The 22,000-nt window shown below is 34.8% G+C and overlaps 1 protein-coding gene across 1 annotated transcript; it reads left to right on the top strand.

The window, feature by feature from the left end:
• The first annotated feature begins 1,829 nt into the window (after window positions 1-1,829).
• Window positions 1,830-20,430, top strand: LOC130451913 (uncharacterized). The gene is given in 9 exon segments (XM_056791267.1): window positions 1,830-2,234; window positions 2,652-2,927; window positions 15,368-15,632; window positions 16,109-16,327; window positions 18,435-18,905; window positions 18,908-19,269; window positions 19,271-19,735; window positions 19,738-19,951; window positions 20,108-20,430. Coding segments are annotated over 9 exon segments (3,000 nt in total).
• Window positions 20,431-22,000: the final 1,570 nt, after the last annotated feature.

Below are 22,000 nucleotides of genomic sequence, written 5' to 3'. Positions count from 1 at the left end.
AAAAGATCATGAAACTACTTACTATATAATGCGTTCTGCAGTACTCGCAATTTCAAAGCCATCCTATATATGGAGTACTTCACGTAGTTACAATCGTCGAGGCGTTGCTTAATTTCACTGAATTTTGAATGGTCCCATTGTTTCACCCCAGTTGATTTACTAGAAAACATATTCAAATATACAGTGTTTAAATTTAAAGCAAATATTTTTATTACAAGTTTAGAAGTTTATCAAAGGTAAAGTGTTTAATCACATATCGTCTTGATCAGTATGGTTTATTGTACTGCAGAAAGAATTGGATATGTGAGACTATACTCTCAAAATAATCTTCCGGCTGGCGACCATCATGACTATTTGTATCTTATTCACAGCTAAACAATTGGTTTGATACGCAGTTAAACCACTTCCTTAAGTTTCGCAGCCAGTACTCTAATTTGTAGTATTTTATGGTAGTCTATAATTCTCTTTGTGTTGTCATTTTGCGTAAAACTTCTTCTTTTGCAGTTCTATATGTCCCTGATATTCGTAGTATCCTTCTCAATATCCACATTTCAAGGGTTTCCAGTTTTTTCATTATTACTTAATTTAAAGTAGCTGCATCATTCAAGTACAAATGGATCGAGTATTTGTTACATTTTATCAAGCTTTTCTAATTCGTTATTCAAGTTTTTACTTCGAAAAAAGTCACAATAATAATTGTGCAAAAGATGTTGTTAGACTTGTGAAATAAACAGAACATGTACAAACACTATTAGATAACTTACTTAATACACAAAATAAAGTAATTTGAGACAATTTTTCATAAAAGTCGTATTTAAGCCACAAATTCGTTTTATTTCTAGTCAGCTTGCCGATATTAACTTGCCATGGGCTGACCATCGCGTATGCCGTCAACACGATCGCCCCGTAGACTCGTGTTCTGTATTTTGTTAACATTGTTAACAAAATTGTTAACCATGGGCATCAGCCATCCCTAGCCATCAGGATACTAGTAGAATTATTTATACCGTCACATTCACTACAAAGACATACAGAATCATTCATTAAACATTCATAATGTTTGGATGTAAAATTTAGAAAATATAAGTTTTAATTTCGCAAATTTTCTTATATCACAGCATTATTTTCACCTAAGAATCAGATCTAATTTACAGTCAATTGATAGTAAAAAACCCACATTTCCATATTTCAGGTAAATTGAACTATTTTCAAATGTGAATGAATCAACAAACTTCGATAATGAAATACGAAAACACAAATAATTTCTTCTACATCGAGAAATATTGTATAAACTTATCCATACTTACTTAAAATAATGGCCTTTGCTCATAGCACCATATATGAGCATTAACCCGGCTTAAGGAGACCCAGAGCTGTCGTCTCTGACCTCACTTAGGCAAATCTCAGCAGGCGCGTCCAAGTCGCGGGGGTGGGCCCGACTCAAAAGAGTCGGTGGCTAAGTTCTACTGGGGACCCAATGTTGGGGGGTATAACGCAATCCCCTACCCAGGGATACGGGTGAAGACCACAACGGCGGAGAAGGCGAAGAAGAAGAACTTCATCTCGGCGGATCCGGCGCAAATGACAACCCTTGCTTCTAGGGTTAATAAAAGAGGAAAGTGGGTAGATAAAACTCATTAGTTGCAGAGAAAGCAATTTATCTAGGAGAAGGCACTCCGATTTAAAATTATGGTCATCCAGGTTGGGGTTGAGGCGTCGGGCCAACCCCTCGATACTCGTAAAAACGAATAAAGGTTAAAAATCTCAGTCAAAAGCCTCGGAATAGGAAAAGTAAAAAATTAAGACGACCAAAGCAACGGAAACGGAAAATGAATTTAGGAACATGGAACGTACAAGGCCTCTCCACCAAAATCAATGAAGTTCTACGAGAAATAAGACAACTAAATATGGATATAGTGGTGCTAACGGAAACAAAGAAGAAAGGTCAAGGTTCAGAAAATTTGGGTCATTATGATCACTTCTATTCGGGAATATCTAAGGACAAACAAGCTCAGAAAGGAGTATCTATATTAATTAAAAAAAGTTTAAGAAAATACGTGTCATCGTGGGAAGCAGTCAATCAACGAATTATCAAAATAAATATAGCTATTTGCGGAAACAAAACGACAGTCATAGGAACATATGGGGTAAATGAAGACGACACAGTAAATAACAAAGATGACTATTTTGAATGTTTGTCCGAAGAAATTTCTAAAATAGGCACCTCAAGAGAGGTAATTATCCTAGGAGACCTAAATGCAAGAACAGGCAAGAAAATAGACGATCAGATAGTAGGAAGATTCGGGGAAGAAGTAACAAATGAAAATGGAAACAGACTTATTACATTATGCCAACAAAATACATTAAAAATACTGAATGGCTTCTTCCAACACAAAATGATACATAAATACACATGGGTACAGCATACACGGGACTTAATATCTATTATAGACTATATAATAATGAGACAAAACACAAAAATTAGAATACAGGATGTTAAAGTACAAAGAGGGGCAAACTGTGGCAGCGACCACTTCTTACTTAGAACAAAAATTTTACCTTTCATGCAGATAAATAAAATAGAAAAACAGCAACAAGAAAAAGCATTTGAAATAAAAATTAATAGATTCAATCTAAATAGCTTACAATAGGACAGTGTAAAGAATTTATATCCAAAACGTCTAGATGGAAAACTGGTACAGGAAAATTTTGACAATCCGGAACAACACTACAGCTTTATCAAAAGAAGCATGATTGCTGCAGCGGAAGAAGCCCTGGGAAGATCCGATAACACTCGAAGACCAAGAACGTACTGGTGGGACAAGGAAATTGAGGATCTCATAAACGATAAGAAACTAAAGTTCTCCAAGTTTCTATGCACGAAAAATGATAATGATAAAAGAAATTTCAAAGAAGCACAGACAAAAGTAAGAAAAGCTATAACAAAAAAGAAAAACGAGACATGAGAAAAGACCTGCACTCAAATAAACACCTACCTAGGAGGCAGCAGAAATACAGAAAGTTGGAAAACCTTAAAATCTCTTCGAGAAGATAGATCAAATAATCTTATATCGCCAATAACATTAGAAAAATGGGATGAGTACTTCTCTAAATTGTTTACAGAAACAAGACCAGAGTTCAAAAATCAAAAACAGGACAATATAAACATCATCACATCTCCGCTTAGAATTACAATTAAAGAAGTAAAAGACGTTTGTCAGTCACTAAAGAATCGAAAATCTCCAGGCCCGGGTCAAATAGCACCAGAGTTAATTAAAAATGGCACTGAATAACTTTTTTCTCATCTGCAAATGCTTTTCCAGAAGTGTATAAATGGTGAAGCGCTACCCCAAGAGTGGAAAACATCTTATATGACTACCTTATATAAAAAAGGGGACAGAGAAAATTGCGACAACTACCGGGGACTTACAGTGCTGTGTACAATATCTAGAATTTATGGAAAAATCATAAAAAATAAAATCGAACAGGAATATTGCAACATGGAGGCAGAAGAACACGCAGGCTTCAGAGCGGGGAGGTCGACTATTGATCATTTATTTACGATTTCGCAAATAATTGATAAGAAAACCGCCAAAAATCAAGAACTCCACCTTTTGTATGTTGACCTTAAAAAAGCATATGGCAGCGTACCGCAAACAAAACTATGGGATGCCTTGGAAAGAACAAATATAAATGCGGCCCTAATAAAAGCAGTACAAAAGCTTTATGAAAACAGTAAATCACAAGTAAAAATAGAAAACAAGGTCTCAAAAGGATTCTCCATCAATAAGGGGTTAAAACAAGGATGCTGTCTGTCACCCACACTCTTCAAGATATACCTGGAACACACACTAGCACACTGGAAAAGGAAATGTAAGAACATGGGCATTCCACTAATCGATTCCACACTATATATCCTGTGTTTTGCAGATGACCAAATAATCTTGGCACAGGACTACGAAGACTTAGAATATATGACAAGAAAGCTAGTAGAGGAATACAGGAAATGGGGTCTAGAAGTAAATTTTAGTAAAACGCGATATATATGTATTGGAGGAGAACAACAAAATTTAATACTTAAAGAAACACAACAAAAAATAAGTCATTGTACAAAATACAAATACCTAGGCATGATCATCACTAATGATGGAAGATTAGATGAAGCAATAGCACAAAGAAATAACCAAGGAAGACAAGCAATAAGACAACTAAATAGTGTATTGTGGGACAAACAAATATCCAAGGAAAACAAATATCGAATATACAATAGCATAATAAAAAGTATAACAACATATAGTAGCGAAGTCTGGCCTCTAAAAGAAAAAACAGTCAAAATGCTTGAAGCCACAGAAATGGATTATTGGAGACGCGCGGCAGGAATATAATATAAAAATAGTAAAAATATTTAATTTTCATAAGATCTCTCTAGGCACATGAATCATTTACCCCATTTCTTTTTCTGGAATACATGAATCATATTAATATACATAAAAACCATGATTAAAATTTATGTTATTTTTTTAATTTTAAAATACCTCGTATATTTTTGATACTATATGATATCATGTCAGCGTTATCAAGAAGCCTCATCATGTGTGTGATATAATACATAGGATATAGAACTTTTCACTTTTGTGGGTGTTAATATTCGTTCGTTGGCAAAAAGTGAATCAAAATATAAAAATTTATTTGTGTGTAAAATCAGGGAAATAGGTAAGTTATTTAGAGATTGATTTATAGTAATATATTCTTGATCAAATAGAATATAGAAACGCTCTCTCTCACTAAAATAATTATAAAACCTTTTATGATTTGATTGAATTTTATAATGAAATAGGAGCAGTTATTGTAGAAATAATAATTTACATTTTTACGTTGAGAATTCAAAACAATAATTTAGGTTTTTTCGTTAAAAAATAATTATACTCGAAACTTAAACGCATTATTCTTCAGACTTCATATATAAAAATGAACTTAAATGGTAATAACTCATTTTTTAAAATTTTAGTTATTCGAAAAAGAAAATAAGAGAGAGGAACTACAGATGAAAAATGAATTTCCCTCAAACCATATTCGAATAAGACAAAAAACAAATGTGGCTTTTCCTCAAAAACTGAGTAAGTTTTCTTTTTACTATTAAGGGTGAGGGTCTGTTCAGTACTCGGGCCTTTACTTCCTTATGCAGCGAACACCAACGAGCAGGTACAGATCTTGTTCGCCAGGAAAGGTTATTTTACTAAGGGTAGACAGTTAGTAATGATTTTTTTTGTTTTTGTTCTTAAGACTCCAATTTATACATCGGTTACCTTAAAAATGTTTTGGAATAATTATTATATTAAGGCTTCAACTATTTGTAATTGGCTACCTCAAAAATTAATTATTTTCAAGGTTCTCATATATTTTCAAGGCTCCAACTGTGCAATTGGCTACCTCAAAAAATATTTTAATTTGGTTAGGAATTTTGGTTCAAGGCACTAATATTTCCATGCTAGCTACCTCAAATCAAATTTTATAAAGGATTTTGGTTTTGGAATAATTATTATATTAAGGCTCCAACTATTTGTAATTGGTTACCTCAAAAATAATTATTTTCAAGGTTTTCATATATTTTCAAGGCTCCAACTGTGGAATGGGCTACCTCAAAAATTATTTCAATTTGGTTAGGAATTTTGGCTCGAGGCTCTAATATTTGCATACTAGTTACCTCAAATCAAATTTTATAAGGAATTTTTGGTTCAAGACTCTAATATTTTTTTAAGTTACCTCAAAATGTTATTACGGTTACTTTATTTTACAAAAATAAGAGGCATCCGCCACCAAATGTAGTTCATTATCTGTGTTTTTTGAATCTATTATTCATTTATAAAATTATTTTGGAATAAAACAACAAAAAAATTTTTCAGTTTTTAAAAAGAGGCAATACCTATTTTTTTCAAAATTAATTCAAACGGATCTTTTATTGTGTTATCACCACCACTATCAGATCATTATTCATGTTTTGAATTATCATCTTATTTTGTACGTCTTACATTTATAAAATGTTACAAAAAAAAATTTCAGTTTTTTGAATTCTTAAGGAACAGAACTGTGATCGGGAAGAAACTTTCTCTTTGTCGAGTTAGACCGATATATTTTTGTACAATCACAAGTCACCACTTCATGCTCTTTGGTTCGTCTAATTGGCCTCGAAGCTACGCTTATAGGAGCCAAATCGTTTATTACCATTTCCCTTATAGAATCGAAATTTATCTGTTGAGCTGCAGAATAAGAAAGGGATATACCTTTAACTTTGCATACAACATCACCTGAACAGGTCTTATAAGCATAGTTTTTCGGACTCCCAGACACAAATTCCCATCTAACAATTAAAGTATCTTCATTTATCGGTAGAATTGTGTTTACATTTATTAAAGGATTAGTCATCATAGAGAAGAATTCAACAGGTTGATTAACAATTGTTGTCTTTAGTTGATTCTCACGCTGACCAAACTTACCCCAAAATGAATTTAGCATAAGTTGAGCCAGGGAACCGCAAACCCGGGTTATTACAAATTTTATCAAATTCCAACTGAATATCTTCCCTTTGTAAAAATCTTTCTATATAATTATCTTTTTCCTTCTGTATACGACAATTTTTCGGCCAGTCGGAGGACTCTTGCTTAATTTTAATAAATTTGTACATCATTTCGGTAAACAATCCTGTTACATCCTTTCCAGTCTGAATTGTCTCATATGACCAAATTTCAAAAATAGTTTGTATTTCACCTCTTCAATCATCCAAGTACCCGTTAACGAACGCTCTTCATCTGAATGTAGACATTCTCCTGAATTGAGATTTTCCCCACACACACCACAAAGAACGAACATTAACTTGTTATTCATTTTCATCTGTAAAACGGGGTGGAACAATTGATGAGGGGGAAGAATTTTACATTTAATGAGGCCACTAATACTAGAAATATCTATTGAAGAACATTCCTTATTAATGTAAATTTTCGGATGTCCGATAGGAAACTTTCCATACTTACAAACACAAGGATAAAGCGTTATGTAATTGCGACAATGCCACGTTTCGTAATAAAAGTCAAGTCTTCGATGCTCTGCCATTGAATGTGTCACCCTCATAATAATATCTTCGGGAAGGGTGTTTCACTATGACTTGACAGAAAGGAGAAAATCCATAAAGGCTCACTAATGACATTGTTTTATCTCAACAAAAATAATCAAAAAGTGGTAGAGAATTGTTAGTTGTCGTGAAGAGGAGATGGAACTCTCTAGGACATTTGGAAACGCGTTATGTAATTGCGACAATGCCAAGTTTCGTAAAAAAAGTCAACTCTTCGGAGCTTTGTCATTGAATGTGTCACCCCAATAATATAATATTCAGAAAGTGTGTTTCACTATGACTTGACGAAGAGGGGAAAATCCATAAAGGCTCAAACATAACATTGTTTTTTATTTTTCAAAAAAAACTAATCAAAAAGTGGGAGAGGATTGTTAGTTGTCGGAACGGTGAAGAGGAGATGGAACTCGGTAGGATATTTGGAAACGGGATATGTAATTGCGACAATGCCACGTTTCGTAAAAAAAAGTCAAGTCTTCGATGCTTTGTCATTGAATGTGTCACCCTCTTAATAATATAATCTTCGGAAAGTGTGTTTGACTTGACGGAGAGGGCAAAGTCCATGAAGGCTCACTCATGACATTGTTTTTTCTCAACAAAACTAATCACAACGTGGGAGAGAATTGTTAGTTGTCGGAGCGGAGAAGAGAAGATGGAACTCGATAGGACATTTGGAAACGCGTTACGTAATTGCGACAATGCAACGTTTCGTAGAAGAAGTAAAATCTTCGATCCTTTGTCATTCAATGTGTCACCCCCATAATAATATAATCTTCGGAAATTGTGTTTCACTATGACTTGACGTAGAGGGGAAAATCCATAAAGTCTCACTAATGACATTGTTTTTTCTCAACAAAACTAATCAAATAGTGGGAGAGAATTGTTAGTTTTCGGAACATCGAAGTTTGAGATGGAATTCGGAAGGAAATTTTAGAACGCGTTATGTAATTCCGGAACTGGAACGATTCGTAAAAAAAAGTCAAGTCTTCGATGCTTTGTCATTGAATTTTTCACCCACGTGATAATAGCTTCGGAAAGTGTATTTAACTATGACCTGGCGGAGAGGGGGAAATCCATAAAGGCTCACTAATGAAAGTGTTTTTACCCAACAAAACTAATCAAAAAGTGGGGTAGAATTGTTAGTTGTCGGAACGGCGAACGGGAGATGGAATTCGGAAGGACATTTAGAAACGCGTTATGTAATTCCGGAACTGCAACGTTTTGTAAAAAGATGCGAAGTCTTCGATGTTCTGTCATTGAATGTGTCACCCCCATAATATTATAATCTTCGGAAAGTGTGATTCACTATGACTTGACGGAGAGGGGAAAATCCATGAACAATGTTTTTCTCAACAATACTAATCAAAAAGTGGTTAAGAATTGTTAGTTGTCGGAACGATGAAGGGAAGATGGAATTCGGTAGGTCATTTGGAAACGCGTTATGTAATTCCGACAATGCCACGTTTCGTAGAAGAAGTCAAGTCTTCGATGCTTTGTCATTGAATGTGTCACCCCCATAATATTATAATCTTCGGAAAGTGTGATTCACTATGACTTGACGGAGAGGGGAAAATCCATAAAGGCGCAATCATAGCATTGTTTTTTCTCAACAAAACTAATCAAAAAGTGGGAGATAGTTGTTAGTTGTCGAAACGCTGAAGGGAAGATGGAATTCGGTAGGTCATTCAGAAACACGTTATGTGATTCCGACAATGCCACGTTTCTTAAAAAAATGTCAAGTCTTCGCTGCTCTGCCATTGAATGTGTCACCCTCATAATAATATCTTCAGAAAGTGTGTTTCGTTTCACTATGACTTGACGGAGAGGGGAAAATCCGAAAAGGCTCACTAATGACATTGTTTTTTCTCAACAAAACTAATCAAAATATGGGAGAGAATTGTTAGTTGTCGAAACGGTGAAGGGAAGATGGAATTTGGTAAGTCGTTTAGAAACGCGTTATGTGATTCCGACAATGCAATGTTCCGTAAAAAAGTCATGTCTTCGATTCTCTGCCATTGAATGTGTCACCCTCATAATAATATCTTCCGAAAGTGTGTTTCACTATGACTTGACGGAGGAGGGAAAATCCTAAAAGGCTCACTAATGACATTGTTTTTTCTCAACAAAACTAATCAAAAAGTGGGAGAGAATAGTTAGTTGTCGAAGCGGTGTAGGGAAGATGGAATTCGGGGGGTCGTTTAGAAACGCCTTATGTAATTCTGACAATGCCACGTTTCGTAGAAGAAATAAAGTCTTCGATGCTCTCCCATTGAATGTGTCACCCTCATATTAATATCTTCAGAAAGTGTGTTTCGCTCCACCATGACTTGACGGTGAGGGGAGAATCCAAAAAGGCTCACTAATGACATTGTTTTTTCTCAACAAAACTAATCAAAAAGTGGGAGAGAATTGTTAGTTGTCGAAATGGAGGGAAGATGGAATTCGGTAGGTCATTTAGAAACACGTTATGTGATTCTGATAATGCCACGTTTCGTAAAAAAAGTCAAGTCTTCGCTGCTCTGCCATGAATGTGTCACCTTCATAATAATATAATATTCGGAAAGTGTGTTTCACTATGACTTGACTGAGAGGGAAAATCCGAAAAGGCTCACTAATAACATTATTTTTTCTCAACAAAACTAATCAAAAAGTGGGAGAGAATTGTTAGTTGTCAAAACGGTGAAGGGAAGATGGAATTCGGTAGGTCATTTAGAAACACGTTGTGTGATTCTGATAATGCCACGTTTCGTAAAAAAAGTCAAGTCTTCGCTGCCCTGCCATTGAATGTGTCACCCTCATAATAATTTCTTCGAAAAGTGTGTTTCGCTCCACCATGACTTGACGGAGAGGGGAGAATCCAAAAAGGCTCAATAATGACATTGTTTTTTCTCAACAAAATTAATCAAAAAGTGGGAGATAATTGTTAGTTGTCGAAACGGTGGAGGCAAGATGGAATTCGGTAGGTCATTTAGAAACACGTTATGTGTTTCTGACAATGCCACGTTTCGTAAAAAAAAGTCAAGTGTTCGATGCTCTGCCATTGAATGTGTCACCTCCATAATAATATAATATTCGGAAAGGGTGTTTTACTATGACTTGACGGAGAGGGGAAAATCCAGAAAGGCTCACTAAGGACATTGTTTTATCTCAACAAAACTAATCAAAAAGTGGGAAAGAATTGTTAGTTGTCGAAACGGTGAAGGGAAGATGGAATTCGGTAGGTCATTTAGAAACAGGTAATGTGATTCCGACAATGCCACGTTTCTCAAAAAAATGTCAAGTTCTCGATGCTCTGCCATTTAATGTGTCACCCCCAAAATAATATGATATTTGGAAAGTGTGTTTCACTATGACTTGACGGAGAGAGGAAAATACATAAAGGCTCACTAATGACATTGCTTTTTCTCAACAAAACTAATCAAAAAGTGGGAGAGAATTGTTAGTTGTCAAAACGGTGAAGGGAAGATGGAATTCGGTAGGTCATTTAGAAACACGTTGTGTGATTCTGATAATGCCACGTTTCGTAAAAAAATGTCAAGTCTTCGCTGCTCTGCCATTGAATGTGTCACCCTCATAATAATATCTTCAGAAAGTGTGTTTCGTTACACTATGACTTGACGGAGAGGGGAAAATCCGATAAGGCTCACTAATGACATTGTTTTTTCTCAACAAAACTAATCAAAAAGAGGGAGATAGTTGTTAGTTGTCGAAACGCTGAAGGGAAGATGGAATTCGGTAGGTCATTCAGAAACACGTTATGTGATTCCGACAATGCCACGTTTCTTAAAAAAATGTCAAGTCCTCGCTGCTCTGCCATCGAATGTGTCACCCTCATAATAATATAATATTCGGAAAGTGTGTTTCACTATGACTTGACGGAGAGGGGAAAATCCAAAAAGGCTCACTAATGACATTGTTTTTTCTCAACAAAACTAATCAAAAAGAGGGAGATAGTTGTTAGTTGTCGAAACGCTGAAGGGAAGATGGAATTCGGTAGGTCATTCAGAAACACGTTATGTGATTCCGACAATGCCACGTTTCTTAAAAAAATGTCAAGTTCTCGATGCTCTGCCATTTAATGTGTCACCCCCAAAATAATATGATATGCGGAAAGTGTGTTTCACTATGACTTGACGGAGAGAGGAAAATACATAAAGGCTCACTAATGACATTGCTTTTTCCCAACAAAACTAATCAAAAAGTGGGAGAGAATTGTTAGTTGTCAAAACGGTGAAGGGAAGATGGAATTCGGTAGGTCATTTAGAAACACGTTGTGTGATTCTGATAATGCCACGTTTCGTAAAAAAAGTCAAGTCTTCGCTGCCCTGCCATTGAATGTGTCACCCTCATAATAATTTCTTCGAAAAGTGTGCTTCGCTCCACCAAGACTTGACGGAGAGGGGAGAATCCAAAAAGGCTCACTAATGACATTGTTTTTTCTCAACAAAATTAATCAAAAAGTGGGAGAGAATTGTTAGTTGTCGAAACGGTGGAGGCAAGATGGAATTCGGTAGGTCATTTAGAAACACGTAATGTGATTCCGACAATGCCACGTTTCGTGAAAAAAAGTCAAGTCTTCGATGCTCTGCCATTGAATGTGTCACCCCCATAATAATATAATATTCGGAAAGTGTGTTTCACTACGACTTGACGGAGAGGGAAAATCCGAAAAAGGCTCACTAATGACATTATTTTTTCTCAACAAAACTAATCAAAAAGTGGGAGAGAATTGTTAGTTGTCGAAACGGTGAAGGGAAGATGGAATTCGGTAGGTCATTTAGAAACACTTCATGTGATTCCGACAATGCCACGTTTCGTAAAAAAAAATGCAGTCTTCGATGCTCTGCCATTGAATGTGTCACCCCCATAATAATATAATATTCGGAAAGTGTGTTTCACTATGACTTGACGGAGAGGGAAAATCCGAAAAGGCTCACTAATGACATTATTTTTTCTCCACAAAACTAATCTAAAAGTGGGAGAGAATTGTTAGATGTCGAAACGGTGAAGGGAAGATGGAATTCGGTAGGTCATTTGGAAACGCCTTATGCGATTCCGAGAATGCCACGTTTTGTAAAAAAAAGTCAAGTCTTCGAATCTCTGCCATTGAATGTGTCAATCACATAATAATATAATATTCGGAAATTGTGTTTCACTATGACTTGACGGAAAGGGGAAAATCCAAAAAGGCTCATTAATGACATTATTTTTTCTCAACAAAATTAATCAAAAATGGGAGAGAATTGTTAGTTGCCGAAACGGTGAAGGGAAGATGGAATTCGGTAGGTCATTTAGAAACACGTTATGTGATTCCGACAATGCCACTGTTCGTAAGAAAAAGTCAAGTCTTCGATTCTCTGCCATTGAATGTGTCCCCCCTATAATGATATAATATTCGGAAAGTGTGTTTCACTATGACTTGATGGAGAGGGGAAAATCCAAAAAGGCTAACTAATGACATTATTCTTTCTCAACAAACTAATCAAAAAGTGGGAGAGAACTGTTAGTTGTCGAAACGGTGAAGGGAAGATGGAATTCGGTAGGTCATTTAGAAACACGTTATGTGATTCCGACAATGCCACTGTTCGTAAGAAAAAGTCAAGTCTTCGATTCTCTGCCATTGAATGTGTCCCCCCTATAATGATATAATATTCGGAAAGTGTGTTTCACTATGACTTGACGGAGAGGGGAAAATCCAAAAAGGCTCACTAATGACATTATTTTTTCTTAACAAAATTAATCAAAAAGTGGGAGAGAATTGTTACTTGTCGAAACGGTGAAGGGAAGATGGAATTCGGTAGGTCATTTAGAAACACGTTATGTGATTCCGACAATGCCACTGATCGTAATAAAAAGTCAAGTCTTCGATGCTTTGCCATTGAATGTGTCACCCCCATAATAATATAATATTCGGAAAGTGTGTTTCACTATGATTTGACGGAGAGGGGAAAATCCGAAAAGGCTCACTAATGACATTATTTTTTCTCAACAAAACTAATCAAAAAGTGGGAGAGAATTGTTAGTTGTCGAAACGATGAAGGTAAGATGGAATTCGGTAAGTCATTTGGAAACGCCTTATGTGATTCTGACAATGCCACGTTTCGCAAAAAAAGTCAAGTCTTCGATGCTCTGCCATTGAATGTGTCACCCTCATAATAATTTCTTCGAAAAGTGTGCTTCGCTCCACCAAGACTTGACGGAGAGGGGAGAATCCAAAAAGGCTCACTAATGACATTGTTTTTTCTCAACAAAATTAATCAAAAAGTGGGAGAGAATTGTTAGTTGTCGAAACGGTGGAGGCAAGATGGAATTCGGTAGGTCATTTAGAAACACGTAATGTGATTCCGACAATGCCACGTTTCGTGAAAAAAAGTCAAGTCCTCGATGCTCTGCCATTGAATGTGTCACCCCCATAATAATATAATATTCGGAAAGTGTGTTTCACTATGACTTGACGGAGAGGGAAAATCCGAAAAAGGCTCACTAATGACATTATTTTTTCTCAACAAAACTAATCAAAAAGTGGGAGAGAATTGTTAGTTGTCGAAACGGTGAAGGGAAGATGGAATTCGGTAGGTCATTTAGAAACACTTCATGTGATTCCGACAATGCCACGTTTCGTAAAAAAAATGCAGTCTTCGATGCTCTGCCATTGAATGTGTCACCCCCATAATAATATAATATTCGGAAAGTGTGTTTCACTATGACTTGACGGAGAGGGAAAATCCGAAAAGGCTCACTAATGACATTATTTTTTCTCCACAAAACTAATCTAAAAGTGGGAGAGAATTGTTAGATGTCGAAACGGTGAAGGGAAGATGGAATTCGGTAGGTCATTTGGAAACGCCTTATGCGATTCCGAGAATGCCACGTTTTGTAAAAAAAAGTCAAGTCTTCGAATCTCTGCCATTGAATGTGTCAATCACATAATAATATAATATTCGGAAATTGTGTTTCACTATGACTTGACGGAAAGGGGAAAATCCAAAAAGGCTCATTAATGACATTATTTTTTCTCAACAAAATTAATCAAAAATGGGAGAGAATTGTTAGTTGCCGAAACGGTGAAGGGAAGATGGAATTCGGTAGGTCATTTAGAAACACGTTATGTGATTCCGACAATGCCACTGTTCGTAAGAAAAAGTCAAGTCTTCGATTCTCTGCCATTGAATGTGTCCCCCCTATAATGATATAATATTCGGAAAGTGTGTTTCACTATGACTTGATTGAGAGGGGAAAATCCAAAAAGGCTAACTAATGACATTATTCTTTCTCAACAAACTAATCAAAAAGTGGGAGAGAACTGTTAGTTGTCGAAACGGTGAAGGGAAGATGGAATTCGGTAGGTCATTTAGAAACACGTTATGTGATTCCGACAATGCCACTGATCGTAATAAAAAGTCAAATCTTCGATGCTTTGCCATTGAATGTGTCACCCCCATAATAATATAATATTCGGAAAGTGTGTTTCACTATGATTTGACGGAGAGGTGAAAATCCGAAAAGGCTCACTAATGACATTATTTTTTCTCAACAAAACTAATCAAAAAGTGGGAGAGAATTGTTAGTTGTCGAAACGATGAAGGTAAGATGGAATTCGGTAAGTCATTTGGAAACGCCTTATGTGATTCTGACAATGCCACGTTTCGCAAAAAAAGTCAAGTCTTCGATGCTCTGCCATTGAATGTGTCACCCTCATAATAATATCTCCGGAAAGTGTGTTTCATTTCACTATGACTTGACGGAGAGGGGTAAATCCAAAAAGGCTCACTAATGACATTATTTTTTCTCAACAAAATTAATCAAAAAGTGGAAGAGAATTGTAAGTTGTCGAAACGGAAATTATTGAAATCAACTCTTTTTTCGCATTCCGAAATAATTTGAGGTCATATTTTCTGGAAAGTCCGGACATGCTGCGTATTGGTTTAATTTTTTCTATGGACTTATAAACTAATTATTACCTTTAATTTTGTTATTCATTGTTGTTTTTTCTGTATATTGAAATTTAATTTTATTTGTATCTACATTTAGTCACTTTTATGTACAAATTGTAACAATTCTTTGACAATAAAACATTTCTCTCTGTCATACTGGTTAACAAGCTTAGGCTCGATAACTTAATGATGAGTGTTGCTATAGTGGTAGTAAACATAGTGATCAGTAAAACTAGTTACTTTTAGTTACTTTTCAATTTTTCAGTAGTTTACAGTTGGGCTAGTTAACTTTAACATTTTAAATTTTTAGATTTGTGTAAGCTCTAATAATGTTTCTCCTAATCTCACTTTTCGCAAATCAACTAAGAAAAGCATTGCGGAGTCAACTCCAGTTATTAGAAATACTTACAAAATAGATCGAACCGAAACGAAATCTATAGACATACTGAGTCCTATAGCAGGTGCTGAAACTGTAGAAAATGTCGATGATAACTACGAAGGAGTTCATGATACTGAAGATACAAGCGGAGATTTTATAGAAGATAAAAGCTCTGCATGCGGCATTGATGACATTAGTACATGGACATTATTGTATGAATTGTTATAGAAATATAATGAGTTTCATCTCTATATTTATTTTGTTTGCTATTCAAAATTTAGCAATATAACTGTTACAGCAAAACTAATACTGCTTACCATTATATTTGTATTAATATAATTGGTTACTGTCAATCAAGGCGTTTAATTTGTAAAGACAATGCATACAAATTGCTACTATTTTCTGATAAACGATCGCTGGAATAGTTTACGTGTTGAATATATACAATCATCTACAGTTTATTTTACACACTTATGCGATTGATTGAAAAATTATTTTCGTTCTAGTTTAACTACTAATTACAGAAAAACTTACAAGGATAGCTTCAAAGTGAAATTATTAGATAAACATAACTTTTTGTGTACTTCTATGTTATATTGATTTTTTTGCAAAAAATTCAGCTATAACATAACAAACATCATTTTCAAAACAAGCATGTACTGTTATTTTCAGGACCCCCAAACAACGAGCAAAAAATGAACATGACAACCATATCTGTTTCTAAAACATCTCCTGGTAAATTCCATAATAATTTAGATGAAGCCTTAGCGAAACTTCAACTAATATTAAACAATTTTTGTTTAGATGAATCTCTAGGTCATATAGACAATACCAATTTGAAGTATGCAATGTCAGAAGTCCAAGAGTATGCTGACATGTTTCCTAGATACCGTAGAAAAAACAAGATGAAATTGGTGTTACAGTTTAATATATTTTCGGTATACATTTCTTCATATAGTTTCGGAGGGCTGTAAACTTTCCTGGAATCACAATTATATCTATTTTTGAGAATATGAAGCCATGATTTGAAACTAGTTCTCCTTTGACATCATGAAATCTGTATATTTTCGATAATGGTAAAGCACCGTGAGGATCCGTTGCAATATTTATTTCATAAAGAAGAAAGAATTAATAAATTCTGTATCAATCCAGAAGTATCAATTCTATTATTCTTATCGAGTAACTGTTTATATTTTTCCTATGACAAGTGGATATTAAAATACACTTAAATTTGAGCAAAAGATGTTTATTTTATTTTAGTTACATACATACCTACACCTAGCAGCTAAGTTTCCCATTATCAATAAACACTGAATAAATTGTAATGTTTTTCTAATTTATTTTAACTGTTTTTGTCAGTGGCGCGACTTAATATGTACGATGGTGTTTACTCAATTTATTTATACATTAACACCAAATTCACTAAACTAAGCCCTAAGACTAAACACTTATCTAATTATTGTAACACTTATTTATTTAAAAACTCTCCACACTAAAAGTCTAAACGCACTACATCCCTACACACTTTTAGTGAGTTAATTATTGTACTAGGATAAAATTACCTAGATATAATATATATGAGAAACAGAAAAAAGTGACCCATTTTGTCTTGTTAATATTCTGTGTAATTGCTTACAACTGTACGGTATAAATGGTTGTCTCCTTATTAAGAAAAATTCTTCAAAATGGCATGAAGAAAGGATGTAATTTAGTTATCAAGCAGATATTTGTATTTCAGTTGGAGATGCTCGCTTTGAAGTTTATTATGAAATGTTTTACTATTTTTAATATCAAATTTTCATTCTTATCCCGTATATAAGACACATGTTTCTAAGAACGTTTCGTGGCAAAACAATTTTTTTACTTTAGCGCAAATGTCATAATTATTTATCTACATTAGCCACATAATCATTAATAAATCACGTTAAAAGTTGATTGAAGTGGAGAAGTAGTTTTACTCAATAGATAATATATTACATATACATATAATATTAAATAACATGATGAATTTAACATTAAGTGCTTATCTGTGTACTATTAATCATTGCCCTGGTATTCCTGGCAAAAGAATAAAAACTTTGAGAATTAACTATACAATTCATCATTATCAGTAAGTATTTCTGTTTATGATAATTACTTTATTAGTTCATTATTTGTGTAAGTAAATTCAACCAAAGTGTTCGTTAATATTAGTGTTATGCTATTAACAGTAGACAATTTGAAATAAGGAATATATTGTACTGTATATAGTCTTCGTTCAAACTAAAATAGTTGATAAAAATCGTATAATTTATGCAATTTGTTAAAATAAGTATTTCAATACTGGAATAAGAAAATTCCGGAAACTTGAAACATACGTAAAATAATCAAAACTAACAGACTTTTTAGTTGAAAATAATAATACCTAGTTATTACTATAGATTTATTTAAATGTATATTATTTAAATTGATTTATCAGTTGATATCAGTCAATTTAATTTTTAAAACTTGATGAAAATTCGTAGCATGAGCTTTTCTGAAACATCTCTAAACCAATAGGTTAATAGGCTTATAGAACGAAAGTATTCAATATGTGATAAATAAATTCGAATGGGCAAATATATTTTTTTTAATTTTATCAAATATTGTTGGAGAGATCTGTGACTGAATTATTCTTTTCTGTTGATCTCTTTCAGCTTAACATGACTAGATACAGCATCCAGTGTTATGCAATTGATGTTAATAAGGAAAAAGTATATACACAATCAGTATATCCAGCTTTTCCTAATTATGAACCAAATTATGTTTTCTACAAATCGGGAAAATCAAAAGTTAGTGTAGAAGCGATATATGGGACAACTATTTCTTGGATTGGGATAATAACAGGGTCGGTAGTTGTGAAACCAGGCGAAAGAAAATATTAGAAATAGATGATAGAGTTTGTTATGTTATAGGACAAAAAGTTCGTAATATGTATACAGATATTTGAATATTTTAATTTAATAATTTAAATGAATAGCAGACAAATTTCCTTTGTCGCTTATTTCAGATCAAATACCGAGACTTAGAAAAGCAAAATTTTATATCAGTTTAGATATGGCCAGCGGTTTCCATCAGATTCCCATACAACCAGAATCTATAGAACGTACGGCATTTGTTACTCCTGATGGCCAGTTTGAATTTTTAACAACGCCATTTGGGCTTAAAAATGCTCCTTCTGTTTTTCAACAAGTAATTTTAAAAACATTAGGTGAGCTCGCGTATACTTTCGCAGTAGTTTACCTAGACGATGTATTAGTAATTGCGGTTACAATAGGGGAAGCGTTTGAAAGACATCGAATGGTATTAAAAATTCTTAGAGATGCGGGATTTCCATTTAATTTTTCAAAATGTTCTTTCCTTAAAACATCTGTTTCATATCTTGGGTATGAAATTAAAGACGGAGAAGTTCGTCCAAACCCTCGTAAAATAAATTCTCTAGCAATGTTACCCAGCTTAGACACTTTCTTGGCCTAGCGTCTTACTTTCGACGATTTGTCCCTAAAATTTCACAAATTATGAAACCATTACATGCACTTACCTCAGGAAAAAAATATATTGAATGGATTGAGGCACATGAAAATGGACAATAAGTAATTCGTATTTTAACCAATGAACCCGTCTTAATTATTTTTGACCCGGATTATCCCATAGAACTGCATACCGATGCCAGTTCCGATGGGTACGGAGCAATACTTATGCATAAAGTAGATGGTAAGAATAAAGTTATTGAATATTTCTGTAAAAGAACAAGTCCAGCTGAGTTCAGGTATCATTCTTATGAACTCGAAACTATGGCTGTTGTTAAATCAATAATCAATAAAACACCTTCGGCATTACTTGCACGGACGACAGTTTACCGTTGTGAGGGATTGCAACTTTTTAAAGTCCTCTCAAAATAAGATTGACCTTAACGATAGAGTACATAGATGGTGGGCTTTTCAATTCGATATAGTTTATAGAGAAGGCAATCGCATGGCTCTCGCGGATTGCTTTTATCGAAATCCTTTGCCGGATTTGTCAAAGCAAATTAATAAAATTGAAGAGAAACGTGTAAAACTCGCGGAATTATCGGTCGGTTGGCTCCTTGCTGAACAATGGCGCGATTCGGAAATTTCAGAAATAGTCACTAAGTTACAAAGTGATGAGCTATCGGAAGACCTCTCAAAATCTTACGAGATTAAAGCCGGTACTAACCACGTACATGAGTCTGTGATGCACTTGGGTTGGGATAAAACGCTTGATGAATATTACTGGGTTGAGGGTATGTCTAAATATGTACACGTAAATTTGTTGACAATTATATTACTTGTAAACTCTCTAAAACCCACTCAGGTAAAATTCAAGCTGAATTGCATCCTATCCCCAAGACCCGCATAACTTGGCATATTGTGCATATAGATATTACAGGTAAATTGAGTGGTAAAAATAAAACTAAGGAATACGTGACTGTTATTGAAGATGGTTTTACCAAATATGTCTATTTACATCATACTGGTAAAATTGATAGTCATAGTGTTATCAAAGCTTTAAAGGCTGCAGTATTTATTTTTTCAGTCCCCGCTCGTGTGATTGCCGATTGAGGAACATGTTTTACGGGAAAAGACTTTAAAGACTTTTGTAAATCTTTAAATATTATTTTGCATTTAATAGCTACAGGTACTAGTAGGGTCAATAGATTCAAAATCGGAGACCACGTTTTGATAAGAAATGAAGAACGTAATCGAACGAAATTTAGAGGTCCATTCGTAGTAACAGAATTACTTAGTTATTACAGGTACAAACTAAAGTCTTTGGGTAATAATAGGAGCTTTCAGTATAGTCATGATAAGTTAAGAAAGATGCCTGAGAATTATATTCCTAGTGATTTGGATGTTTGCTCGGACAATGAAAGTTGTGTCAAAGAGACTGTTGATGCGGGTCCTGAAATAGGGACTATAGTAGAAAAAGAGACCACCAATGACGCGGCGCATTGATGGCTGGAGGTCGTGGACCTGAATTGTTTTTGTATTTTTCACACATGCATCAGTGTGTATTCGCAACTGCAAACTAAATTAGTGGCTAATATTAGTTTGGTCCGTGCGCGATGGGCAGCTGATGATGTGGCGGGCAGGTAGTTGTGGTAACTACAAGATGTGTTTTATAATGTATGTGGCATACAGGGTAGCCCAGAGATAGTGCAAAGGTCTATTGGTAGAGGGTGAATGTTGTTTGATAATTAAATGATAAGGAATAATGATTGATGACTTTCCGATCTTTTGATCTGAAATTTTTCTTATGTAGTTTTTCTAGGGGGGCGTATGATTGTCAGAATGGCCGTGTCGAAGAATAATGTCTGAAGAAGCGATGAGAATATTCTTTAGGATATTTCTATTTTTAATAATTTTAAGAAATGTACGGTTACTTTAAATGTTACTTTAATATTTTGTAAAATAAGGTTTAACGAAATTGTTTTATTGCATTAGGCTTAGGTCTAGGTAGGCACTTGGTTGTCAACGTAATCGGGATCCCGGAACGATGGGGGTATCATAAAATTAATAAGGAAAAGGAAAATCTGCAGCATGTGAGATCGAACGGACGTCCTGGTGATCGCGAATTCGATATTTACTAAATCTCGGTCTGTCGCAAAATATGATTAATATTGTTTGTCATTCATCACCCTTTGGGTGATTTTGTTGGTCTGCCTTATTGGCGTTTTCTAACAACCTTGTCAATTTTTTGAGCTTCAGAAATCATTGCCTCCGCAAGTGGAACCAAAAATCCAGGAATGAAATTTTCTTATGATCTCTTTCTCTCCAAATAATCCATGCATTTACCGCACTGAGCATAAGCAAACGGTGAAAAATTTTTTTCTACCACTTCAAAGACTTACGATCCATGTTATAAATACCAATTAATTGGTCAAAAAGATCAACACCCCCCATGAACTTATTGTTATTGGCCACAATTGCAGGACAAGGAATTTCCTTTTTAATCCCATCTTTTTCTTTTCTGTTCACAAAGGTCATATCATTTCCATGACACTTTGAAAGCAGCGTTCCTTCTTTTGTATCTTTCCACAAAACCGCCGTAGTACCAAATTGATTATGGACAAAGTCAGCTTCACCCCTGTTTCTTTTATAGGTATGTTTCTGCGATTGTCAATCACTGTGCCAACACAAGCAAATGGAAAGTTGTTTATTAATTTCGTCGACGTAAAAAAACGATCAAAACATAAACTAACCTTTGGATCTTTTATTGAAGACGAAAGCTTAGAGACGACTGATTCTCCAAGAGTGGATTCGGTATCTCTGTTGGCATCCTTTCCACAATAAATTTTGAAATCATAGTGGGGACCACAGCGCTCCCATATTTTTATTCCTCACTTTCTAGGTGTCAAAGGGAGGTACTGTTTCAGAGAACTCCTGTCCTTGAACTTAGCCATGGCTTCATCAATACATTGGAAAGTGCTCTCACTCCTTACTTTTTGGAATCTTTCTTTCAAACAATCAACAAATGGTTCACTGTAGTACAGTTTAGTCGCGTTCTCGTTTTTTTCAGGATGGT

This window comes from Diorhabda sublineata, chromosome Y (assembly GCF_026230105.1).
Source record: "Diorhabda sublineata isolate icDioSubl1.1 chromosome Y, icDioSubl1.1, whole genome shotgun sequence".
Taxonomy (NCBI): domain Eukaryota; kingdom Metazoa; phylum Arthropoda; class Insecta; order Coleoptera; family Chrysomelidae; genus Diorhabda; species Diorhabda sublineata.
Note: the sequence above shows the minus strand (reverse complement) of the source record. Positions and strands in the feature narration are given on the sequence as shown.